This window comes from Chiloscyllium plagiosum, unplaced genomic scaffold (assembly GCF_037043375.1).
Source record: "Chiloscyllium plagiosum isolate Xiang-an unplaced genomic scaffold, Cpla_swu_hap1 HiC_scaffold_6, whole genome shotgun sequence".
In the NCBI taxonomy this organism is placed as follows: domain Eukaryota; kingdom Metazoa; phylum Chordata; class Chondrichthyes; order Orectolobiformes; family Hemiscylliidae; genus Chiloscyllium; species Chiloscyllium plagiosum.
The window spans coordinates 103,371,874-103,399,607 of NW_028270144.1; the positions used below are offsets into that span (position 1 = coordinate 103,371,874).

Genomic DNA, 27,734 nt, shown 5'->3' on the forward strand with positions numbered 1-27,734 from the left:
GAATATAAGTTCGCATGCAAACCATCCCTCAATTGAAACGTTACAAATCATACCATGTTTAATCAAACAGGAGCTCTCGCTATACTCTTTGTGTAAACGATGGTAATTACTGTCTCTGCTGATATTAACTATTTACCATGCAGAGAGCAGGTTCCTAATCCATTGCAGTTGAAAGCTCAGACCGAGGTGACGGTGATGAGTGAAACAATTGTAGGGATACAGATGTTTTACTTCAACTACTTAAAGCTAAACATACTAAGTAGGTAGGATGTGGGAGGTCAGTCGTGTCTCACCCTATTCATTGTGCCTTCTGTGCAAAATGGGAGATGGTAGGTGGGAGGTTGCTCTCGATTATTATTTATTTTCGAAAGCAGAAGCTTCCTCGGACTGACAATGTTTGCATAGAAAGCAGTAGGTGACCCAGAGCATGAGAGTAGCGGCCTATAAATAATTAGTTTTCCTTGGGGTGGCACGGCGGCTGCTTACAGGAGGCCGGAATGGAAGCTGCTCTGAGTACAGCTCTCCATTTCCCATTGAAATCCTCACCGAGCTTCTCAGCCTGTGTATTAGAACCACCCCTGGCTCCTTCAAAACATGCTGAACGGGGTCAGCAATCCACCACGCTGTATCTCTCGAAATCCGCATCAATTTGAGATTAATCCAAAACACAGATTCCACTTTTTTCCCCTTTCACTTCCCCCTTCAGAAAGGACCTATTTTGAAATGTAACGTAGTTTTTTTGTGTGTGTGATTTATCCCGTGTAGTTCTATTCCCTGGATGTACTGTGTCTTGGCTCAATTGATATGATATGGGCTGAGGGGGAGGCGGAGGCATTAGCCTAAGGTATTGGAAGCACAGAGAGAGTTGATCCCTTTTCCCCCCTCCGTCTGAAATTTTATTTTTGGAATTGAATTCTGATGGCGCATGATGCAAGAGCGGAGGAGGTAAGCGGAAGTTTGTATAGAGAGCATAGGATTTCATAGGATTTCATGCTGTTGGATGATCGTCCCCACAAAGTTAAGGAAGCGAGTGGGGCGGAGCACGGGTTGTTGCTAACTTCCAGCTGTACTGGCTGGAAGGCAATCTGTACATGTGAGGCGGACACGCTGTGCTGTGCTGTGCTGTGACCGCCTTCATAAATTATGTTACGACCTGCTGCTTTCTAGTTTCCCGAAGAAACTGGTGGTAAGGATTTTCCCTGGAATCTTGCCTTTATTTCTTAGATGTAATGCTTGTGGTGACTTTTTTTTGCTGGTTAACTTTGTGAAGTCCAGGACGTTGGAATCTGTTGCCAAACTGTGGATCTTAAATATAAAATGATCAAAAGAGTGATGGCGGGGTCATTTTTTGGATGGAGTAAGTGTCATGTTGTTTGTGAAGTTTAATTTTAGTTTTGAAAGGACAGCTTCTTTTCAGCTATATTGGCCACGAGGCCAGCGTGTTCTAGTGTACATTTTTGACTAGAATTTTTTATTTTCCCCCGTGGAGGGCGCTGGTAGTTTTATCTTGCTCTGTTTAGAATTTGCCCTCAGTATTTTAATCGCTTGACGCTGCCCCACACTATCGCAGTACAGTCAGCCTTGATAATTACCAGTTACCTGGTAGACAGTAAACAAGAGCAGTCCAAGATAACTTTGTATTTGATTTTAATTCCGGAGGGAAATAGTTTTTTGCCCATCTTGCCATTGTTATCTGCTTGTTGTGGCTTGGCTAATTTATTGGGAGTTCCTTGAAACAGTAACCAGCAAAATGGCGCGTCGGTGTAGACTTGTTGGGCCAAAGAGCCTGTTTCCACACTGTAATGTAATCTAATCTAAAAAAAATCTAATCTAATCTAATCTAAAGGGGACTGGAATATAAAAATACAGCAGTGATACTACAACTGTACAGGGCTTTAGTAAGACCACATCCAAAGTATCTTGTTCAGTTTTGGTCTCCTTACTTGGGACATCAATACATTAAAAGCAGTTCAGAGAAACTCTCCATTGATTCATGGGATGAAAGAATAGGGTTTATAAGGAAAGAGTGATCATGTTGTGCCTTTGGGTATTTGGAATTTGGAATATATAAAATCCTGAGAGGCTCGACAGTCTGGATTCTGAGAGGATATTTCACCTGGTGGGGGAGTCCAGAATGAATTTTAAAAATTGGGTGTGTCTCATTTGTGATTGGGATGAGAATTTCTTTTACTCATGGCGTGACATTTGTGATTGAAATTCTCCAGAGAGCGATGTATGAAAGACGGAGTTAGACTCCTGTTTGATCACCAGGAAAGTCAAAGGTGAAGGTGGACCGATAGGAAAATGGAGTTGCAGCAACAATCAGACCAGCTCAGATCATGTCAAATGGCAGAGCTGGCTCGAGGAGATGAATGGCCTCCTCCTCTTAATTCTTGTGTGAATGATTGAGCAGAGGAGGATCAAAACTTATGGAGCTGAAGTGAGATGACCACTGCAATGGGGTGGGATGTTAGCCTACTGCAAGTTTCAATGGCAAGAGAAGGGAGTTTTTGAAGGAGTGGGTTGATACAAACCTGTGAATTTAGAAACCAACAAAGTTTGTGTGACTTTATAAAACTCTTGAGCCTGAATCTATTGCTTTTGGAAAGCAGTTTTGTTTTAGACCGCTGGATAATGCTCAATGAGTGCAGTACTGGTCTAAAAGCAGTAATTTCCCGGATGCAGTTGGTAGTGTCATTCTGTTTAGATGGGCAGACTGTCTAAAAGTAAACAGGAAGAATAACAAAACCAGTTCTTAAATAGTATTCAAACTGTGCTGCACATAACAATATTTTAGTGAGGAACTTTTAGTTCATCTCAACTCACATCATCTTCATGTGTTGTAGCTCCCTGTCAACCAGTACCAGCGTAGGATGGCATGGTGGTTCAATTCCAGCCCTGGATGTCTTTCTGTGTGAAATTTGCCCATTCTCCCAGTGCCTCTGTGGGTTTCTATCAGGTGATCTGGTTTCCACCCACAGTCCAGAGATTTGCAGGTTACGTGATTGGTCATGGTAAATATGGATAGGTTTGGGCCTGGATCTGGGTGGGATGCTCTTCAGAGAGTCAGTGCAGATTCCATGGGCTGAATAGTGTTCCTTTTGCACTGTAGATATTCTATAATAAGCAATAATCAGGTAATTTTCTTATTTGGTTATAGAACATAGAACAATACAGCACAGAACAGGCCCTTTGGCCCACAATGTTGTGCCGAACATTTGTCCAGAGCATCCATGTACCTATCCAATTGCCACTTAAAGTTCGCCAATGATTCTGACTCTGCCACTCCCACAGGCAGCGCATTCCATGCCCCCACCACTCTCTGGGTAAAGAACCTACCCCTGACATCTCCCCTATACCTTCCACCCTTCACCTTAAATTTATGTCCCCTTGTAACACTCTGTTGTACCCGGGGAAAAAGTTTCTGATTGCCTACTCTATCTATTCCCCTGATCATCTTATACACCTCTATCAAGTCACCCCTCATCCTTCGCCGTTCCAATGAGAAAAGGCTTAGCACGCTCAACCTATCCTCGTACGACCTATTCTCCATTCCAGGCAACATCCTGGTAAATCTTCTCTGCACCCTCTCCAAAGCTTCCACATCTTTCCTGAAGTGAGGCGACCAGAACGGCACACAGTACTCCAAATGTGGCCTAATCAAAGTCCTGTACAGTTGCAACATCACTTCACGACTCTTGAATTCAATCCCTCTGCTAATGAATGCCAATACACCATAGGCCTTCTTACAAGCTCTATCCACCTGAGTGGCAACTTTCAAAGATCTATGAACATAGACCCCAAGATCCCTCTGCTCCTCCACCTTACTAAGAACCCTACCGTTAACCCTGTATTCCGCATTCTTATTTGTCCTTCCAAAATGGACAACCTCACACTTGGCAGGGTTGAACTCCATCTGCCACTCCTCAGCCCAGCTCTGCATCATATCTAAGTCCCTTTGCAGCCGACAACAGCCCTCCTCACTATCCACAACTCCACCAATCTTCGTATCATCTGCAAATTTACTGACCCACCCTTCGACTTCCTCTTCCAAGTCATTAATAAAAATTACAAACAGCAGAGGACCCAGAACTGATCCCTGCGAAACTCCACTTGTATCTGGGCTCCAGGCTGAATATTTACCATCTACCACCACTCTCTGACTTCGACCGGTTAGCCAGTTTTCTATCCAACTGGCCAAATTTCCCTCTATCCCATGCCTCTTGACTTTCCGCATAAGCCTACCATGGGGAACGTTATCAAATGCCTTACTAAAATCCATGTATACTACATCCACTGCTCTACCCTCATTCACATGCTTGGTCACCTCCTCAAAGAATTACATCTTGGGACATTGTGTGGAAACTGGTACATTTAATGTTAAGGTCCAAGGGAGTGTTGCTGAACAAAGAGACCTTGGAGTGCAGGTTCACAGTTCCTTGAAAGTGGAGTCACAGGTAGTTAGGATAGTGAAGAAAGCGTTTGGTATGCTTTCCTTTATTGGTCAGAGTATTGAGTACATGAATTGGGAGGACATTGGTTAGGCCACTGATGGAATATTGCGTGCAGTTCTGGTCTCCTTCCTATCGGAAAGATGTTGTGAAACTTGAAAGGGTTTAGAAAAGATTTACAAGGATGTTGCCAGAGTTGGAGGATTTGAGCTGTAGGGAGAGGCTGAATAGGCTTGGGCTCTTTTCCCTGGAGCATCAGAGGCTGAGTGGTGACCTTAGAGGTTTACAAAGCCATGAGGGGCATGATGGGATAAATAGGCAAAGTCTGGGGTGGGGGTGTCCAGAATTGAGGGCATAGGTTTAGGGTGAGAGGGGAAAGATATAGAAGAGACCTCAGGGGCAACTTTTTCACACAGAGGGTGGTGCATGTGTGGAATGAGCTGCCAGAGGAAGTGGTGGAGGGTAGTATAGTTGCAACATTTAAAAGGCATTTGGATGGGTATATGAAAAGGAAGGAATTGGAGGGATATGGACCGGGTGCTGGCAGGTGGCACTAGTTTGGATGGCGTATCTGGTCAGCGTAGACAAGTTTGACCGAAGGGTCTGTTTCCGTGCTGTACATCTCTATGACTCTATGGCTGCTGGTGTGTTTGTCTTCACAGCAAGAGTAACTATACTTGAAAATTGATGACTTGGCTGTGCATTGCTTTCAAGATAGTTTTAGAATTATATTGACACTTTGTAAACGTAAATCTTTACACCATGTTTGCATGAAAACCAAACTCATGCTTCCCCTCCTCACCATCCATGTTTATACATGTATGTACTTCTCTCTGCCTCTGCTGTTATGATCTCCTACTTTAAAGAACAAGCAGTTTTTTCCTGTATTTCTGTGGAAAAGAAATCAAAAGTGCCATAGTTTCTTTATTCTGTTAATCACCCCATAATGGTTGCTGCCTTCAATTTGTGGTGTTAAGGTTTGCGAGGACAAAGCTTCGCTCTTTCACCAATGCTATTGTAGATTGATATTGTTAATTTGATCACATTGGGATTCTTGAGAACCGTGAAGTAGTGAAACTGTCAGCAGTGCTTTGAATTGAATTGTGACGTTTGACTGAATTTTAAGAATATGGCTTACGAGCCTTTTTACTTGACCGGTATTGTCTCATGACTGGAATTTATTTATCAAAGCTACATTTTCAACTGTGGGCGTACCACTTTTGCAAAGCATGATAATGCGTAAACAGAGCATTCTCACGGATTAACCATTAAAAGTTAAAACAAAGTAGGGAATCTTCCACTGAGCGGCAAGGTTCCTAACAATGACCCTAGATTTAAAGGAGAAGGGTTCAATAATTGATTAGAACGGCCCCAGCAATCATAATCAAACTGACAACCATATTTTTGTTGCTGCCTTGAAATGATTTGTATCTCTCATTGCATTGCTACAGATTGCACCACCATAGTCTGCAGCACAAATAGCTAATAAATAACCTTTTCCTTAAAAGCACTGTTTCCTTTTTATACATTGTAATAAGCAAGACCATGAACACCTCATGCCCGTTTTGGCATGATGAATAAGGGTATGCAGACTGGATAAATAAATGGCTTAGAAGAGCAAAGTTACCTAGGGATACAAATTCACAAATCATTCATGGTATCCAGTCGAAGTAATGAGGCTAAAAAATGGAATTAGAGGTCTTGTAGTGCAGTACGCTTCTGAGTTAGAGCTCCGGTTTTGAGTCCCTGTCTAGCACTTGATGGCCAAAGCAGTTGCATTCATATTGCAGCCAGACAAGTTGAGTATCAACCTGCAGATCTGTCCCACCGCTTTCCAGTGTTAAAAGCAGCAGAGACTCCAGGGCAACCATGTAATGGAAAAACATCTTGGAGCCTATAAAATTACTTTCCATAGCTCCATACTACAACATGTAACTTGGTCTGCCTGAGAACAAAAATGTACTGCCAAACTGCAAATAAGACATTGGCTGTTGTGTAGAGGAATAACAATGGAGGTTATGTGGGACTTTAGTGCAACCTTATTTTGAGTATTACGTTGTGTTCTAATTACAAAAAGGATATAGAGGCACTGGAGAAAGAGGAAATAGACTTATTTGGATGATACCAAAAGTGTGTGTATCGGGAAGAACAGAACAGATGGGTATGCTTTTTATTTCATGAGAAACAAGATGGTGAAAACATCTTAAATTATGGAGTTGTTTGTTAAAACTCGCACAGAGAGGATACTTTAATTTATTGGGGTGTCCAAAACTACTACTATTAAATATAGTCATTAAAAAAAATGCACATAATGACAAATTACATTTATACAGTTACCGTAACATTGTAAAATGTCCTGGCTTCACAGGAGTATTGCCAAAGTTAGGTAAGTAGGTACTGGAACATATAACCAAAAACCTTGGTGAAGGAGGTTTCTTCACTCAGGAGAGAGAGAGGTAGAGAATTATAATATTTAGGGAGGGAATTCTAGAGATAAGGCTGTGTGAGATCACATAGGAGGTTGAGGGGTGACCTTTATAGAGGTTTGTAAAATCATGAAGGGCATAGATGAGATGAAGAGCAGAAGTCAAAACCAATGAGTATATTTTTAAGGAGAGTGGAGAAGGATTTAAAAGGGATCTAAGGGGCAATCTTCTTTCAGTGATTTGTATATGGAATGCCAGAGGAAGTGGTAGATACAGAGACAACATTTAAAAGACATTTTAGACAGCTATGCAAATAGGAAGTGTTTAGAGGGATATGAGCCAAACACAGGCAAAGGAGAGTAGTTTAGTTTGTGAAACTTGGTCAGCATGGATGGGTTGGACTGAAGGGTCTGTTTACATGCTGTATGATCTTATGGTTGATCTGGCATTCTTCACGACCATTTTTGCTGCTCTTTCCCCATAACTCTTGATTCCCCTACCAATCAAAAATGTATCTGTCTCCCTGTAATAGGGCTGAGGGAGTGTGTCCTTATCAAGGGAACGTCACACCTGACAAATCTGTTAGAATTCTTTCAGGAGGTGATGAGCAAATTGGACAAAGGAGAGCCAGTGAACTTGATCTGTTTGGATTTCCAGAAGACTTTGATAAGGTGCCACACAGAAGGCTGCTAAATGAGATAAGTACCCATGGTGTAAGGCAAGCCAGAAGCAAAGAGTGGGGACAAACAGATCTTTTTCAGGATGGCAGCCAGTGACTAGTGGAGTTCTGGATGAGTTGGTATTGGGACCAGAACTATTCAAGCTAAACATTAATGATCTGGATGAAAGAATTGAGGCAACTATTGCTAAGTTTGCATATCACACAAAGATAGGTGGAGGGACAGGAAGTGGGGAGAAATTGGGCAGAATAGGACAGTGGATAAAGAAGCAGTAGAAGGAACACAATGTGGGAGAGTATGTGGTTTTGCACTTTGGTTGGAAGAATTGACACAGACTGTTTTCTAAATAGGGAAAGGCTTTGGAAATCTGAAGGGCAAAGGGACTTGGGAGTCCTAGTTCAACATTCTGTCAAGCCACAATGCAGGTTCAGTTGGTAGTTAGGAAGGCAAATGCAATGTTGGCATTCATTACGTGAGGGTTACAAGAATACAAGAGCAGAAGTGTACTACTGAAGCTATATAAAGCATTGGTCAGATCGCATTTGGAATATTGTGAGCAGTTTTTGGCCCTGTATCTAAAGGCCTTGAATGGGGTCCAGAGGCGTTTTACAAGAATGATCCTGGAGATGAAGGGTTTGTCATATGGGAGCAGTTGAGGACTCTTGTCTATACTCAGTGGAGTTTAGAAGGATATGTGGGGATCTCACTGAAACTTACAGAATATTTAGAATGAAACATTTTTCCACAAGTAGAAAAGACTAGGACCTGAGAGCACAGCCTCAAAGCGACTCTTTAGAATGGAGATGAGGAGGAATTTCTTCAGTCAGAGTGGTGAATCTGTGGAATTCATTGCCACAGAAAGCTGTGGAGATCAAGTCATTGAGTGTAATTAAGACAGAGATAGATAGGTTCTTTATTGTTAAGAGGATTATAGGTTACAGGGAGAAAGCAAGACCTGCATTGAGAAACAAATGAGCCATGATAAAATGGTGGAGCAGACTCAATGGGCCAAATAGCTTAATTTACTCCTATAGGCTATGGTCTATCTCAGCCTTAAATATACACAAGAACTCTCCCCTACACCTCTCCATGGCAAGGAATTCCAAAGACACTGAGCCCTCTAAGAAAAGTAATTCCAATCCTCTATCTTAAATTGGCACCACTTAATTCTGAGATGATGCTGTCTGGTCCTAGACTCTCCCATGAAAATATCTTCTCAACATTTACCCTGGCAAGTCCCTTAAGAAGGAGGAAGTGAGGACTGCAGATGCTGGAGATCAGAGTCAAGAGTGTGGTGCTGGAAAAGCACAGCAGGTCAGGCAGCATCCGAGGAGCAGAAGAATTGATGTTTCGGGCATAAGCCCTTCATCAAGAATCCCCTAAAGAAATCTATATGTTTCAATGAGATCACCTCTCATTTGTCTAAATTCCAGTGAGTAGAGTCCCAAGCTGTTTAGTCTTTGCTCATTAGATAATCCTTCCATACCAGGAATCATCCTAGTGTACCTTCTGTGAACTGCCTCCAATGAAATTATATCTTACCGGAAAAAAGGGGACCAAAACTGCCCACAGTATTCCAGTTGTGGTCTTAACAACACCTTGTACTATTGCAGAAAGACTTCCCTACTCCTATGCTCTAACAATCCTTGGAATAAGGGTCAACATTCCATTAGCCTTCCTGATTACCTGCTCCACCTGTGTGCTAGCTCTGTGTTTTGTCCACAAGATATGCCATTTCCTTGTCCTCCAAAACTGTCTCTCACTTTCATTTTCTAAGGAGCCTAGGTTCACTTTGACCTCCCTTTATCCTTTTTATATATTTAATGACGTGCTTATTGTCAGGTTTTTACATTCTTTGACCGTTTGCACTTGCAGTTTATTTTCTGTCTGTGTTATCGTTTTAGTCTTCCTTTGCTGGATTCTGAATTTAACCTAAGCTCCTTTTAAATGCTTTCTCTTTCAACTTTTTACACTCTTTAACTTGGGCCTTAGTAGCTAAAGATATGGGAAATGGGAATGTTGAAAAGGTTAGACTTAGAGGACTAGAGAGGTCAATGAAGAGTATGGGGAGATTAATGATAGGCAGAGAAAAAGCCATAGAGGGATTAGAGAATGAGGAGCAAAATTCAAAAGTTAAGGTGTTGGACTAGAAGCTATCAAAGGTCACTGAGCACAGGGGGAATAGGTCAATATGACTTGGTGTGAGTTAAGAAACAGGTACCAGTGTTTTGCATGTGTTCAAGCTGATGGAGAATAGAAATGGAAGGCCAACCAGGAAAGCATTGGAAAAGTCAACTTGAGAGGTATCAAGGTACAGATAAAATCACCAAGATGCAAAGTAACGAGTGTAGAAGCTGCAGATGGAAATCTGTCAAAATATTTCATTGAGAAATTTGCATGGCACTTGTGTGGGCAGTGGAGACCAGAATTTTACATGAAGGGATGTATGGAAAAGGTAAGATGTTCAGGTATGGGAACAGATAATGGTTTGATAATCCTCAGTAAACATTGGGTGGTTGATGTGTGTGTTTGTGGGTGGATCAGGGTGGTCTGGTTGGGGCAGATGGTGAAAAGAACAGCTTGGAGGAAGACGTCTTGAGCGGAAAATGGGTGTTATCATTGTGCAACCAGGCTTCCCCACCAGCATGGTATCATTACAATCTTCCACAGTAAGCTGTTGGGTGATGAGATGTAGTGGACAGACATTTTATAGGGCAATGTGGAGAGGGGTGGTTAAAGCTGATCTGCTGAAAGGTTTCCCAAAATTAGCATAGAAATAGATGAGTGGGATGGGAAGGAAGGTTGTAAAGATTAGTATTCAATGTGTATGCTGGGTGGAAGTTGAGACTGAAGGCGGTATAGAGTAAGTGGAGTTGCTGTTTATAATGTAGAAGCAACAGTGGATCCCTGGTCCTTTTGGATGATGCCAAGAATGACATCTATGCTCTCTCAGGATATCTCTGGTCAGCATGAAGCTTGAACAAGACTATAGAGTGATTCAGAAATTTGGAAGGGCAAAATATTTAAGAAGTTGGCGTGGATGGTTTGGACCAAAGGGTCTGTTTCCGTGCTGTACATCTGTATGATTCTATGACTCCAAATGAGAAATCAAAGTAGGCAAAAATGGCAGGAGGGTAAGGTCTAGAAAGGATAAAGAGAAAAGAGGATAAGCAAATATTGTGCATAATAATGAACATAAATTACAGTTTGGAAGTTTAAAATAAAAGGATAAAATAGTAATCCTACACAAGCAATAAATTTTGAGCAGTATGCCAGTTTCAGAAAACAAACAGAAGGAACTCAGTACTTCATGGGCTTAAACCACTTCCTTATGTTATTGTTGAGCAGAGCTGTGCTAAATACCATCAGAACAACTGTATTATCAAATTGTATAAAATAAGAATTAAAGTTATCCCAAATGCCTTATAATGTTTGGAAGGTTCTGTCAAGAATGTTTTCGAGCAAAGACATCGAGCAATTAATGCAAAAGTGAGAGAACTTGAGACTGAGTTAGATTGTAACTGTAAGAGTGTGTCTGTAAAGCTGTGTGCTGGAAAGGACAAACTTGAATTCACATAGTGCCACTGATGACCACAAGATATTCCAAAGCATGTTATAACCAGTGAAGTCTACTGTTGTAATCTAATGTTGGAAAGCACACCAAGCAATTCATAACATTGAGATAATGATTAAATGACTTTTTTTCAGTGATGATGATTAAGTAAAAGAATAATTGGCCAGATACCAGAAGAATTCCTCTACTCAACATTTATGCCCATTCAAGAAAGCAGTTGGGTCTTTGTTTAGCATCTCACCTTTAAGATGGCATCTGTCAATGCAGCACCTCCTCAGTACTAACTCTACTGAAATAGTACTAACATTTATTTCTAGTACTTTTATCTACTTTTGTGACATAGTTCCACAGAAAAAAAACAGATCAAAGTTCCTTTGTTTACTTTAAATCATAAATGTAATTTTATGCAAATTGCTGCAGCAACCAAATTTGGAGGGGTGGGGAGTTTTAAAAAGATTAGTTTAACGGGGATTCTATATAAGAAGTATGAAAACCCTGGTTAAATCCCTGTGTAAATCTTGGTTTACTTGTTTAAACATTACCTTTTTCAGATTCTGTCATGTATTCACATATTCAGTATATTGACCACAAGGTGATATAGGCCAAGGGCAATGCGTCTGTTTCTTTACATTTGTCGTCAACAGAATTGATCTGGTTTGATTCCTGACGTAGGTTGCCCTGTGTATATGTTGCAACAAATACATGAAAGAAACTGAAAAAAAAACAGCAAGCAATAGCATATTTACAATAAGACCAACTGATTCAGAAACTGCTTTTAAATTATACATCGCAAAATCAATTTTGATGGAGATTTTAACATACTGATCCATTTTGTTTTGAGACATTAATGAAATGAACCTCCTTTTGGAGGATGTATCTCCAACTTTGTTGTTGTGTTCTTTCTACTTTTCCTATTTTGCTGTGGGTTGCCACAGTGCTGCTTCTCTCCCTTTATCAGTCACTTATTCTTGTGTAGGTTTCTCGTCACCATAGCCTTCCTCTTTTCCTGTCTGACAGTTGTGTACATAACAGATGACCATACTATTTCAGTCTCTTTTCAGCTACAATTTATGGTGCTTCCACAATTTTTGTTAATCCTCTTGTTTTTATTTATTCACTCATGGGACATGGTGTTGCAGGCTGGACCAGCATTTATTGCCCATCCCTAGTTGCCCTTAAGAAGATTCCTGATAATTACTCCACACATTCATCTCAGCGTCTGCATGTTATTAATTTTTAATAGTTACTATTATAGAGTCGTAGAGACCCTTCGGTCCAACCCATCCATGCTGACCAGATATCCCAACCCAATCTAGTCCCATCTGCCAGCACCCAGTCCATATCTGTCCAAACCCTTCCTATTCATATACCCATCCAAATGCCTCTTAAATGTTGCAATTGTATCAGCCTCCACCACTTTCTCTGGCAGCTCATTCAATACACGTACCACTCTCTGTGTGAAAAAGTTGCCCCTTAGGTCTCTTTTATATCTTTGCCCTCTAGTTCTGGACTCCCTGACCCCAGGGAAAAGACTTTGCCTATTTATCCTATCCATGCCCCTCATAATTTTGTAAACCTCTATAAGGTCACCCCTCAGCCTCTGACGCTCCAGGGAAAACAGCCCCAGCCTGTTCAGCCTCTCCCTATAGCTCCAATCCTCCAACCCTGGCAACATCCTTGTAAATCCTTTCTGAACCCTTTCAAGTTTCACAATATCTTTCTGATAGGAAGGAGACCAGAATTGCATGCAATATTCCAACAGTGGCCTAACCAATGTCCTGTACAGCCGCAACATGACCTCCCAACTCCTGTACTCAATACTCTGACCAGTAAAGGAAAGCATACCAAATGCCTTCTTTGGTTTTGCCCAAACTTCTAATCAGGCAAGTGACACACTTTCAGTTTTAATCATATAACACGCTTTTACACTTCCAGTTACTCCAACCAGAGCTAATCCTTTGTTTTAATTTCTGCCACCATTTTTTAAAAATGTGTTTTCATGGTATGTAGGCATCGCTGGCTGCACTGCCATTTATTGCCTATCCATAATTACTCTAGAGAAGGTGGTGGTGAGTTGCACCAGCTTCTGCAATCCTTTGGTTGTAGGGTCACCCAGGGTGCTATTATGAAGAGAGCTCCAGAATTTTGACCCAGAGGCAATGAAGGAATGGCCGTTATGTTTCCAAGTCAGGATGGTCACTTGAGATTACATGTTTCTATTCGTTTTCTCTAGGTCTTCAAAGTTACACCTTCACTGATCCTCTTCCTTTGGCTCAATGTACTGACTGTTTGGGTAACTGATCTCCATAGCCCATCTATTCTAGTGCTTTTCTCCAGATACTTAATCATGTTTATAATTATCTCCACCACATAGCTCAGTGTCATCTGAACATCATTGATCATGGCACTTCCTGTCTGATACTCTGTTAAAACAACTGTGTCAATTAGGAAGAGGAAGGGGCTAAATGCTTATCCTTGGTGCAATCCAACTTTGACTCTGAGACTAGCACCCCATTGCCACCAGCACCACTCCCTATTGTGTCTCACACATTGTATGATTAGATTAGGTTCCCTACAGTGTGGAAACAGACCCTTCAGCCCAACAAGTCCACACCAACCCTCCGAAGAGTAACCCACCCAGTCCCATTTCCCTCTGACTAATGAACCTAACACTGTGGGCAATTTAGCACGACCAATTCACCTTTGGACTGTGGGAGGAAACCGGAGGAAACACACACAGACACTAGGAGAATGTGCAAACTCCACACAATCAACTGAGGCTGGAATCGAACCTGGGACCCTGGTGCTGTGAGGCAGCAGTGCTAACCATTGAGCCACCATGCCACCCATGTACTGTACCGTGCTGTACCTGTATCTTGTAATAGTCCTACACACCTCTTGGAGACTCCACAGGTTTAACACATTTCCAGACTTGCTCCGTACATGCACAGCCTTAAACTTTCTCCAGATCGATAAATATGTTCGTTATGTTGTTTTGGCCTTCCTGTTATTTCTCTGTCACCTGCTTTGGGATTTTCCTGTCCTTTTCAGCCTCTCCTGGATTTTTAATCTTTTTGTTTTAGTGACTCACTGCTGTTGTTGTTGTTGTTTAATTCTGTCTTCCCTTCCCATTTGCTCTTTCACTTTTGTGTTTTATCTTTTCACTTTTGTCTAATTTCCATCTTTCTATTTCTAATGTTTCTGGGGTCAGTTAGCTCGGCTGGTTTGCGAGGCAGAGTAACACCAACTTGGGTTCAATTCCCACACTGGCTGAGGTGACTATGAAGGACCCCCCTCAAGCTCTCCCCTTATCTGAAGTGTAGTGACCCTCTGGTTAAATGACAACCATTCATCTCTCTCTAATGAGAGAGCAGCCCTATACTCTGGTGGGGCTATGGCAACTTTATTTTTAATGTTTCTGTAATTATGCTCAATAGCAAAAGAGCAACATCAAGAAGTGGTAATTTGCTGAATTTAAACGTAGTATTAAGTGTAGGAAAAGAAGCTAACAAAGATTTACCCTAGTAACTGGAGCAATCAGGATTACATGTGGACTGCAGTTGGTCAAGAAGACGGCTCACCATCACCTTCCTCTCAAGGGCAACTAGGGATGGGCAACAAATGCTAGCCAGCCAGTGACATCCATGTCCCACAAGTAAATAAACTTGTTTCAAACAAAATTGACATTGGTGCTTTCACACATGAATCTATATTGACCTTCATGGATATTGACTCTTCTTGTCAGTCTCCAGACTATGATTTTCTCCATATCTTGAACTTACGTGGTAGGAATTTAGTCCTCCGTATAGCAGAGAGACCAGAATTGAACGCAGTATTCCAAATGTGGCCTAACGAGAGTCCTGTACAGCCCCAACTTCTAAGCTCAGTGCACTAATCAATAAAGGCAAGTGTACCAAATGCCGCCTTCACTACCTATCTACCTGTGACTTACCCTTCAAGGAACTACGAACCTGCACCCCAAGGTTGCTTTGTTTGGCAACACTCCCCAGGACCTTACCATTAAGTGTACAAGTCCTGTCCTGATTTGCCTTTCCAAAATGCAACACCTCCCACTTATCTAAATTAAATTCTATATACCATTCATTGGCCCATCTGATCAAGATCCTGTTGTACAGTCAGGTAACCTTCTTCACTGTCCACTACACCTCCAATTTTGATTTCATCTGCAAACCTAATAAGCATTCCTCCTATATTCACATCCAAATTATTTATATAAATGACAAAAAGGCAAACAATGACAAAATTCTGAGCCTTTGCTGTTTCCCAGCATGTGAGGTGCTAAATAACTGTGTATATTGGTTGCAGTTAACTACAGAGGAACCTTGATTATCCGAAGGACACAGGCAGAGAGTATTTCATTCGGTTAATCGAGTTCTGGATAATCAAATGCCGAATAACAGTTTAGCCAAGCATTGTGATCCTGCTGGATAATCAGATATTCGGATAGCCGAATGCTGGATAATCAAGGTTCCTCAAAACATCAAAAAAACTCAGATGCAAGTAACTAAATCAAATAATTATAAAAACGAGTAAATTGTATTTTGTTCAGAAATAATTTATAAAATACCTTTTGATAAGTTACATCCAAGATCTGCGATATAGCCAAGAATTTTTTGGTTTATTCTAAATTTCTGGGTTCCAAACTAACTAACACCCTACTTCCTGCTTAATAGGCTTTGCGTGGTTCTGTTCCTGCAGTTGGTGCCTAAAAATGTTCTTGTGAGCAAACTCACTATGTCAGTGTCAAAGACATCTGGACAGGAATATAAATATGGTATTAGCTTGTTCTGCTATTACTTAAGTTAAGGATGATCATTTTAACTTTTTCCACAGAATTGTTACAGTCCATCATGCTAGGACTGGTTCTACTACCTAAGGCTAGTGATGACCTCATGTCTTTTTCCCATTTCCTACAGACCATTTCTATTCAAATAATCATCCAGTGCTCTCTTGAATACCTCAATTAAACCTGCTTCACCACATATCCATACAGTGCATTCCATATCCTAATTAATCATAGAAAAAAACAGAAGTAGGGCTGATCATTGAGCTTAATACCCCATCCCCCATACCACTTCCTCCTTTAGCCAGAAGTGCTATTACCTATCTCCTCCTGGATATCACACAATGCTTTGGCTCAACCACTTTCTGTGGTAGTGAATTCCATTGGCCACTCTGTGGGCGGAGGAATTTCTTCTCTCATTCCTAAAACGTTTACCCCTTAAACTAAACTAGTCCGTTGCATGAAAACAATTTTTCTGACATCACCCTTGCTTCATTTGCGCATCACTCATTTTTTTTCTTTTTCTCTAGAATATAACCTTTTGCATTTATTGAGTACGTGTGCCATTTTCTGGATCAAAGACCAACATGCCACAAGAAAAGAAGGTGCTTCAGCCATCTTTGCAAGGTGCTATTGATCTCACTGCGGGAGCTACAGGTAACAACAGTTTTTTTTTCAAGAAGAGATGCATGTGCAAGTATACTTTGTTTATTACAACAGTAACCACATTTCAGAACACCTCTAAAATTGCTATGTAAATGCAAGCCCTTCTTTCTCCTAGTTGTGAAATTGTCAATTAAATTCCAGCTGAACTTTACAAGTGTTGCACTTTAGAGACACATTTGAAGCCTCCCTTCTGATTTACATCTATACTGTGGATTATGGGAAAATATGTGGCCTCAAGAGCAGCTCTCTACAGATGACAAACCTGGTCTTCCCCTTCCTTAGCTTCTGCATTTTGTGCCATGTTTTTACCTTTTTCTGTCTGGGGTGCTGGTGCAAAGCAGGAGAGATTGGAGTATTAAGAGAAGTCAGTACAATTCCTGTTGATCTAAAATTAATTCCTTTCTATTCCTGAGATCATCATGGTTCAAACAACAACCCAGTGGCATGTGAAGGATCAAGCCAGATACAGAACATCTACAGCAACTTTCTAAGCACAATCTGATTGTTGTGGAAAGGCTAACAGGAGAACATATCTTATCTGTCTTCCCTCAGTTCCTTATTAGACCAGTAGGTGCTGCTCTTGTTTGGAATTGCATACAAGCTACAAAGTGTACTTTTGAAATCCAAATTTCTTTCCTCCTACTTGTTTCCTGCCACTTGACAACGTTCATGCTTTAAAGTTAAACATGGTGTCATACCAACATTATTCCTGATTTATGTCACTTTCTGCTTTATTTTGTGTGTAAGAACCAAAGCAGATCAACAACATCTTGAGCTTGTTTCTCCATTCAGTTAGATCATGCCTGATCTACAGTTGTTTCTTTAATTTACCCTTGCTCTATATCCCTTAGAATCCTATCTACAAATGACTGCTGATGCATGACTTAGTTTTTGTATTAGCTTGAGATAAAGGTCTATGTTTCATTCATCTGTTTGATTACACTTTGTATTTTTGCAATTCTTTTCTGAAATTGTGCATTAAGAGCTCACTAGCTGAAACTGTAACTGCTATTGTCATAGCCATGAATCGTGCTATTTGATTTGCATTTGGAAGGACGGCCACTCTACTGTGCTCTGAAATGGAACTGTTGTGCTAACACAGGTGTGGACATACATTAGAAATTGGAGGAAGGTAGATAATTTGTGCGACATTTTCATCCTAACTGTATACTAACTAATTTGAGAAAGCTGGATTTGGATTAAGTGGAGTGATTTCAGTGCACTGCAGTGCTACAATACACTAGTTTCAGAAACGTGATTGCTCTAGTAGTAATGTGGGAACAAGTTGTTCTAACTTAAGGTTGTCTGGAGATAGCACGGGAGCACTGATGATGTATTTGATAGTGTTCTATAATCCTTTTGGAAGAAATTTGATATCAATAATAACATTTCACAAAATGCGCACACAAACCATAAATCTAAAATGACTCAGACTAGTCAATCTGGCATTTAGCAGTTAACTACAAGAATTTGGGCAAATTGCACTTTAACCATACACTTTTTTCTTCTTGTCTCTCCTGCTATTAGGACCAATGTTTGCGATCCTATATTAATTAAGATCCCTGCTAAAAGCTTTCCAACCAGTATACTGGTGGGCTGGTGTCTGTAACTGAAGTCACAGCAACGAAAGAAGGGTCTGTTTGATATGGAGAATGAATGAGTGGAACAATGTAACAATAGATTCCACAAACTTGAGACTAATGCAAAAGCCATGGAATGCTGGAAATCTGAAATAGAAACAGAAAATGCTGGAAATGCTCAGCAGGTCAGGCAGCACCTATAGAGAGAGAAACAGAGTTGATGTTTGAGATTGGTGACTTTTCATCCAAAAATGTTGAGGTTGTTTATTAACTTTATGCATATTATAATTTTCAGGTGGAGTTGCCTGTGTTTATACAGGACAACCCTTCGATACTGTAAAAGTCAAGATGCAGACCTTTCCGAACATGTACAAAAATGTGTTGGACTGTACTGTGAAGACATATAAGGAACGTGGCGTTCGGGGATTCTACCAAGGCACAACTCCTGCCCTAATGGCTCATATATCAGAGAATGCTGTGCTGTTCCTGTCATATGGGTTTTGCCAAAGGGTAGTGAGAAGTCTGTCTGGACTGGACAACAAAGCTGAGCTCAGGTGATGGTTGCTTTGTTCAGATTTGATGAATTTTATATCTGGATTTGCTTGAAGTGACACCATACTGCAGCAAATCAGAAGAGAAAGCAGATGCAAGGTGTTGATTTAAATATTGAATTCCATGAAAATTGCTTATAAGCGCTGCCACACCACATAAGGTGTATTTGGTTAATGGTTGGATTCTAATTTTCCACTGCATTTTCAGTCTTTTTGTTATTTGTGATGATCTACTAAGCAGAGCTGGTTTCTAACACATAGGATACTAAAGTATGTAGTTATACACTCAGACTGGTGTGAAGGCAGCCCAAAATAAAAAGCTGAAGGGCAACTTTCCTGCTGGCCTGCTTCAGCAAAAGAGCTGTACAGCTCCAGCAGACCAGGAGTAAAGCCATTTCTGCTAATTGCCCTCAAACCAAGCTAAAATAAACCAAGTGAAATTCCAATTGAGGACTTCAGATATTACCACTAAAGAAAATATTTTTCTTATTTATTTGTCCATGAGATGTTGGCTAAGCAAGCATTTATTGCCTATCCCTAATCACTCTGGAAAAGGGGATGGTGAATTACATTCTTAATTCACTTGATCTAGGTATACCTGTAGTGCTGCTAGGAAAGGAGTTCCAGAAGTTTGACTTGGCAAACGTGAAGGAACTAATTAGTTTCAAACTCAGATCGTGTGTAGCTTGGAGGGGAATTTCGTGTTTCCATGCATCATCTTCCCTTTCCTTTAGAAGTACTGGAAATCTGGAATGATTCCTGAAGATTGGAAGATAGCAAATGCCATCCCCCTGTTTAAGAAGGGAATGAGAAAACAGGGAACTACAAACCTTGTTCGTAAAATGCTAAGAACCTATTATAAAGTATATAATAAATACACTTGGATAATAATGAATTGATTGAGGATAATCAGTGAGGAATTGTGAATGGGATATTATATTTGACAAGTTCATTCAAGATTTTTAAAAATGTAAATAAAATTGCTAGGAGATCTGATGGATATACTTGGATTTTCAGCAAGCTTTTGATAAAGTCCTCCACAGAGGGCTGGTTTGAAAAAATACACAAGATAGAAGGTAATGTACTGACATTGATTAATGATTAATGGACAAACAGAGTAGGAATAAATGGATAATTAGCATATTGCCATTTGTGAATCAACGGATACCAAAACGATCAGGCTTGGGGATCCCAGCTGTCACAATATATGTCAATAATTGGGCTAAGTGCAAATGTGTGTAGAGAGAAAAATATCAAGTAGATTCAGGAGGTTTTGGACAGGCTTGGTGAATATGCAAGAACATGGCAGATGGAATGTAAGATGGAAAAATGTTAGGTTATTCTCTTTGGTAGACGAAACACATGTGCAGAGTATTTCTTAATTAGTAAGAGGTTGGAAGGTGTGGATACACAAAGGGGCCTAGGTGTCCTTGTCAATAAGTCAGTGAAGGCTAACATGCAGATGCCATATTTGGGAGGCTAAAGTAATGTTAGCCTTTATTGCAAGAGAATTTGAGTACAGGAATAGTAATGTCTTATATTAATTGTATAGGAGTTTGGTTAGACCACACCTGGAGTAATGCATGCAGGTAAGATATTATTGCCATAGAAGAAATGCAACAAAGGTTTACGAGACTTGTTCATGGGATGGCAGAAATGTCCTATGGAGAGAGACTGGGAAAGTGGGGCCTGTATTTTCTAGAAATTTGAAAATTGAAAGGTGATCTCATTGAAACCTACAAAATACTTAAAGGAACAGACAGGATCAATGTGCGGAAGGTGCTTGTCCTGACTGGGAGGTCCAGAATCAGGGGGCACAATTTAAAAAGAAGAAGGATGTCACTTTTGGTCAAATTGAGGAGAATCATTTTAATCAGGATTCTAACCTTTGGAATTCTTACTCACATGGGGGTGTGGAAGTTCAGTTTTTAAGTAAATTTGGCAGATTACTGGTGATGTACAGGATAACGGGAATGCGATGGGTAAAAGTTTTCAGTTAGCCATGACCATATGGCTGCGCATCTTGATTTGCTGAATGGCCTACACCTGTTCCCACGTTGCAAAGTCACAGGTTGGGAAGGAGCTAACAAAGGACCCTCAGTGAGTTGTGGCAGTGTACATTCTGCTATTACAGGAGAGAGTGAATGTTTAAAGTTGGTTGCTTTGTCCTGGATGCTGTCAAGATTCTTGAGTGTTGTTGGAGCTACACTTATCCAGTGAGGAATATTAAATCACTGCTGAATTGTGCCTTGTACATGATGGACAGCCTTTGGGAAGTCAAAACATGAGTAATTCAGCTCTGACCAGCTCTTGCAGCCACAGTACTTGCCTGGCTGGCCCAGTAAAGTTTCTGGTCACTGGTAACCTCAAAGATGTTTCTAGTGGGGCATTCAATGATGATAATGACATTGAATGTCAAGGGGTGATAGTTAGACTCTCTTTTGTGGTCGATGGTCATTGGCTGACAGTGATAAGGCATGAATTTTACTACAGGTATTTCAATCATGCATATCTCAACTTTTTAGTTGTGAGAAAAATGTGATAATGATATTATTTTTAGTTGTATGTACAGTGAATGCTTAGCTTTTCTTAGTTCTTATTTGTTGTGGTTGCATTTTTGCCTCCAACATCAATGGTCAAATGCCAAAAACTCAATCACCCCCTTGTCAGCATGAGAAGACATCCACACACATTAGCTGGCAATGTTTTCTGGACTGATCACTTCAAAGTCGAACACATGAAAATCATAAAAATTCAAAGTGCAAGCATGCAAATTAATATATACTAGCTTCAGAATTTGTCTGATGAACTACAATTTATTTTGTCTTCATTTTGCAATTGTAGTGTTATTTCTTTCATCCCTTCACTGTGCCATTTTTTTTCTCTGAGCTCCATGAAAAATGAGGGACCAAGACAAAGAAGTCAGTAACCAAGGGACATAGATTAAAATAATTGGTGGATAGATTAGAGGGGAATTGAAAAGTCATTTAACACACTGGATGGTAGGAATCTGGAATCTGCTGCTTATTCAACCAGCACAGATCACTGGGCCGACTACAAATTTCTATAACAGAGGCCTTAATTAATCTGCATGTTCGTATTTCAGGATCTGTAATATTTCTGTTAAAAAGACATCCTTGCTTTTGATACCTAGCTGTAATGTATAAAATAATTTAAATTTCTTACCTTGCATAACATTGCAAAATCCCAAATGTTTATAAGGGAATTTGTGTAAAACATGTTATTGTATAACTTTCAATCAAGTAATAGCTGCTATGGTTTATAATAATTCAAAGCACGTTTTTTGCCTTGCACTCATCAGGACATTGACTTTTCATTGGAATTTTTGTCAAACAACATTTTATACTGTATGAGAAGAAAATGCTGATTGATCAGACTGATATGGAGGTGCTGGAGTTGGACTGAGGTGGACATTCCTGGTGAAGAGAATGCTCGAAACATCAATTCCCCTTCTCCTCAGATGCTGCCTGACAAGCTGTACTTTTCCAGCACCACTCTTTTTGACTCCAGGGTGGACAAAACCAAAAGTCACATGACACCAGGTTATGGTCCAACAGGTTTATTTGAAATCACATACATTCAGAGCATTGCTTCTTCATCAGGTGAAATGTTTGCCTTCACTCGACAAATGAGCACTGCTCCAAAACCTTGTGATTTCATATAAACCTATTGGACTCTAACTTGGTGTCATGTGCCTTCTGATTAGGTTGTTTAAGTGGATTGTGAATTGTAAAGGTGTAATCATGTATAATGCACGAGTTAGACGATGAGTAGTTGTGTGATACAGCTAGTTTCACCTGAAACAAAAACAAAAAATTGTTGGAGAATCTCAACAGGTCAGGGCAGCATCAGCATAAAGAAAGCAGAGTTAATATTTCAAGTCCAGTGACCATTCTTGGGAACCCATATGAGTTTCTCCAGTGATTTCAGTTTTTGTTTCAGATTTCCAGCATCAGCAGCTCTTTGTTTCATTTTAGCTGGCTTTACCTGTTGCTCAAGTTTTTAGACTCCTTTTTCTCTCAGGCAAATCAAAGAAGGACTGGCTACTCTTCAGGACTGAACGTCTCAATCTTATGTAGTAGTAACATAAATAATATATGCCATCAAACCAAAAAGATGTTCTGCTTATCTCACGCGTGATTAATGTGTTATGTGAATTTCAGGGTCAGTGTGATGATAGGTATATAGATCATACAATCCGCCAGTCTTTTGTCTGTATCAGGCAAGTTACTGACTGTACCCAACCAGCCTTTGATTTGTAAAATCTTTGCACCGTGTCCAATGTTGAATGTACATTTGGTAAATAATTTTGAATGTGTTAGGAATTATCCTGCCAACTAATTAAGGAAAATCAATCAATGTGGCACACTGGTACATACTGGAAGTGACACAGATTCGTAAACTGGGTGCTGTTCTTTGTAGGCAGTACAGATGCACACAAGCCAATCTGTGGTTCACTGGTCAAGGCAATGTCTCAAGGAATCAGAGTCAACCCGCCAATTAACTAGCAGTCGTCATTGAACTGATGCATTCTCCTCGGCCTCTAACAATAAATTAACAGGCATACTTCTCAGACAGTATAAAATATTGCTTCCCTTTTACGGTGCTTTTTCTTGAATATGTCCTGATGAGTGCAAGATGAAAAGCCTGAACAAAATGCATTTATTTCAGAAATATTCAAGTTCTGTATTATTAAATAACATATAAAGGAAAACATTTTTTGGCAAAAAATCCAGTCTCTAATGTTACGATGCTCATGAGTTATTCATTAGTTAAAATCTTGAAGTCAAGCAATGGTCTTTAATGCTGATGATGAATTGTCATAGTGTGATAAAGTGTTACAGACTTAAATGGACATGGTTCACTCAACTCAATGCTGAAATGAAGGGCTTATCTTATGAAAAAATGCTTCAGAGTCAGTGGAGTTTAGAACACTGAGAGGTAATCTTATTGAGTAATTTAAGATCTTGCGTAATTGGATAGAGTGGATACCAGGAGGGCATGGGAGAGACTAAAGATAACGGACATAGTTTAAGAGGTAACTTTTAAGACTGAGATGAGATTTTTCTTTCCTCTGAGGTTGTTAGTATGTGGAATTCTTTTTCTCAGAAGGTATTAGAGACTAGACTTTTCAATATATTGTAAGCTGAGTTATGGGGCACAGACAGAAAAGTGGAGTTGAATCCACAAACAGCTGAACCGTGATCATATTAAATGGTGGGGCAAGGTTCTATGTCCTATATTTCTACAAAATACAAATATTGACTATCTGAAATAATTACAGCAAATAAAGAGAGGAGGCTTCAGAAAAAAGATTTGTGTTTAAAGCTAATAAACCTTACAAATGATTATATACTCAGCAAAGTTTGGACTCTGAAAAATTTGGGAGAGGCAGGCTTTCTATTTGAATTTCATGTTGGAGGAGGGGATGGTAACTGAAACAATGCAGCCCTGAACTTTTCCAACCGTAGGAGAATTTTCTGATCATCCTTTCAATATAAATGCATCTGTCATTTCAGTGATATACAGAAAGCAGCTTCTGGCTCATTTGCATCAGTATTTGCCTCATTGGCCATTTGCCCAACAGAGTTAGTCAAATGTCGTCTCCAGGCAATGCATGAAATGAAATCTTCAGGAAAACTAGCCAAAGGACATCCCAGGTACGTCCTATTTTTTTTTATAAAACATTATCTTAATGCTTTTTTAAGATGCTAATTCATTCTTTAAAAGGATGCAGTCACATTGTGGGAAGTCCTTTTTGATCTAGTTTAAAGTTGAGCTACATAGTATACAAGTAGGTTGTCTGTTTCAAAGATCACTTCGCTACACGTCCTGCTCCCTCAAGATAAATGGGCAAGTATCCAGGTTTGCTTGTCCCTGCCACTATTTAGTAGCTGGTGTAACATTGTAGTTTGGAATATATACAATACCCACTTAAATTTAAATTTGGGTCTGTATGTATTTCCTATTGCGAGCACTTCCTGTGACTAATCATATCTAGACTTTGATTGGCATGCATCAGTTAAGGCTACAACATGTACCTTGAATGAAAAGTTTGAAATGTCCTCCTGTTAATTCACCCAATAATTAGATGATGATTTCAATGAGACTATCATATGAGCTTTGTGCACATGACACTTCTCAGCAATATCAGAAAACCAGGGAAAATTAGTGAGTGCCTACAGTTTTAGTGCCTCTTCCATTTCTGTTGTGATTGTAGATTGGCACAGGTAGAAACCTTTAAAGGATGTTTGGAGTCGGTGAAATAGTGGAACATAAATTAGCACTGCTGCCTCACAGCGCCTGAGACCCGGGTTCATTTCCCGCCTCAGGCGACTGACTGTGTGGAGTTTGCACGTTCTCCCTGTGTCTGCGTGGGTTTCCTCCGGGTGCTCCGGTTTCCTCCCACAGTCCAAAAGATGTGCAGGGTCAGGTGAATTGGCCATGCTAAATTGCCCGTAGTGTTAGGTAAGGGGTAAATGTAGGGGTATGGGTGGGTTTCGCTTCGGCGGGTCGGTGTGGACTTGTTGGGCCGAAGGGCCTGTTTCCACACTGTAATGTAATCTAATCTAAAAAAAAATGGAGAGAGGAAGAAAAATGTTAAAGATTGATTTACTTTCTAGCATGTTCTCCACATAGCCAGTGAGTGGGTTTTTTTGTGTGGAGGGGCAGAGAATCCCCAAGTGGAATCCTCACCTTCTTCCCACAGTGAGAGAAGGTATTTCAGTCTTCTCATTGTGTTTAGTTACGAAGCAATGTTGTGGATGACAAACTGTAAAATGTCTTACTGGGGGAAATGGTTCGTATTGTAAGGAGACTTAAAGTGGTTGGAGTGAGAAAGAGAGAGAGAGAGGAAAATGTTTTTCTTTGTATGGTCTCTTAGTGGGATTCTTTGTAGCATTCAAATCTAAGTTGGGTTGTTACCTTTATTCAGTAGCATGAACCCTGCACTGGGTGCAAACCCATTTAAGGAAGATATTACCAAATCAAATTCCTGACAGCCACGACTGTATACAATTGGGGGTAGGTATCAGGAACTGTAGGATGCTTGCTCATAGCTTTCCATCAATAATCTTAGTGGAACATAAATTACACTTGCCTGTTAACATTACACATCTCTGCAAGCTGGTTGCAAAGTTAAATGGGTAAATTTTAGAATTGACAATCCTTAAGGCTGATATTAATAAAATACTGCACCAAAAGTGGATTGCAAGTGTTGGTTCTGCCCTTCACTCTGTGGACTACTTAAATCATTGGGGTTTGTGAGGAACTCTGCATATATATTTGTATGTACCCGTGTTGTACATCATATTGTGGTAAAACACTAACACCTTTGCATTGATGACTGCCTTCACTAGAACTAATGACTTCCAGATTGTTATTTCCAGAGATTAATAAATTTAGTAAGGATTGTAACTTTTTTTGAACCATAACTGTGTACAATATTGCAGAATCTCCACATTGGAGGCTTTGTTTGAAAATGTTTTTGTCGAAATATTCAAGAGGGAATCTTGACATATGTTTGATCAGCCACCCGAGCAGAAAGAATTCCTATGATCACAATACTTGCCAACATATTTTAAGCTTTCAGTAGAAGCTGCAAATTGAAGAAATCTGTACAAGTATAATCTTGTTACAATTACAAAGTGAATTTTTACCTCTCTCCTGTATAAGCGACTGCCCAACATGTTTTTCTTTTATAACTGTTTCAGATTGAAAAGTCAAGTTCCTAAAATATTGACTTGTGCTGTAAGCCAACCTACTAAAATGGATATTAATGCTTGTAAACATTTGAAAGTGGTAGTTATCTGTAAAGTTGGAAACTTCTCAAATGTGCTTCCATGTATTATAATCATAGAACATTACAGCACAGTATAGGCCCTTTGGCCTTCGAGGTTGCACTGACCTGTGAAATCAACATGAAGCCCATCTAACCTATTCCATTTTCATTCATATGTCCATCCAATGACCATTTAAATGCTCTTAAAGTTGGCAAGTCTACTACTGTTGCAGGCAGGCCGTTCCACACCCGTACTACTCTCTAAAGAACCTACCTCTGACATCTGTCTTTATCTATGTTCCCTCATGCTAGCCATTACCATCTGAGGAAAAAGGCTCTCACTGTCCACCCTCTCCAGCCCTCTGATTATCTTATGTCTCAATTAAGTCACCTCTCAACCACCTTCTCTCTAATGAAAACAGCCTTAAGTCCCTCAGTCTTTCGTCATAAGACCTTTCCACCATACCAGGCAACATCCTGGTAAATCTCCTCTGAACCCTTTCCAAAGCTTCCTATAATGCAGTGACCAGAACTCCCAAGTGCGGCTGCACCAGAGTTTTGTACAACTGCAGCATGACCTCACGGTTCCAAAACGCAATCCCTCTACTAATAAAAGCTAACACACTGTATGCTTTCTTAACAACCCTATCAACCTGGGTGGCAACTTTCAGAGATCTATTACATGGACACAGATCTCTCTGTTCATCTACACTACCAAGAATCCTACCATTAATCCAGTACTCTTTATTCCTGATGTTCCTTCCAAAGTGAATCACCTCACACTTTTCCACATTAAACTCCATTTGCCACCTCTCAGCCAAGCTCTGCAGCTTATCTATGTCCCTCTGTAACCCACAACAGCCTTTGGCAATATCCACAACTCTACCAACCTTAGTGTCATCTGCAAATTTACTAACCCATCCTTCTACGCCTTCATCCAGGTCATTTATAAAAATGACAAACAGGGCGGGCCCAAAACAGATCCTTGCAGTACACTACTAGTAACTAAACTCCAGGATGAACATTTCCCATCTAGCCACCACCCTCTGTCGTCTTTCAGATAGCCAATTTCTGATCCAAACCACTAAATCACCCTCAATCCCATGCCTCCGTATTTTATACCTTATCAAAGCCTTACTGAAATCCATATATGTCACATCAACCGCTTTACCCTCATCCACCTGTTTGGTCACCTTCTCAA

The 27,734-nt window shown here is 40.3% G+C and overlaps 1 protein-coding gene across 3 annotated transcripts in view; it reads left to right on the forward strand.

Annotated features, from left to right (window-relative positions):
* The first annotated feature begins 924 nt into the window (after positions 1–924).
* The window catches only part of LOC122550826 (mitochondrial ornithine transporter 1-like), a 36,348-nt gene continuing 9,538 nt past the window's right edge, over positions 925–27,734 (forward strand). The window contains exons 1-4 of one of the 3 annotated variants that reach the window (XM_043692131.2): positions 925–945; positions 16,466–16,592; positions 18,477–18,735; positions 24,273–24,413. In XM_043692131.2, the coding sequence (XP_043548066.1) occupies positions 16,523–16,592; positions 18,477–18,735; positions 24,273–24,413 (470 nt within the window). In that variant the 5' untranslated portion in view covers positions 925–945; positions 16,466–16,522. Of the gene's footprint in view, positions 946–1,023; positions 1,187–16,464; positions 16,593–18,128; positions 18,367–18,476; positions 18,736–24,272; positions 24,414–27,734 lie in introns of those variants that run through there. The other 2 variants (XM_043692130.2, XM_087988297.1) reach the window with 2 other exon arrangements.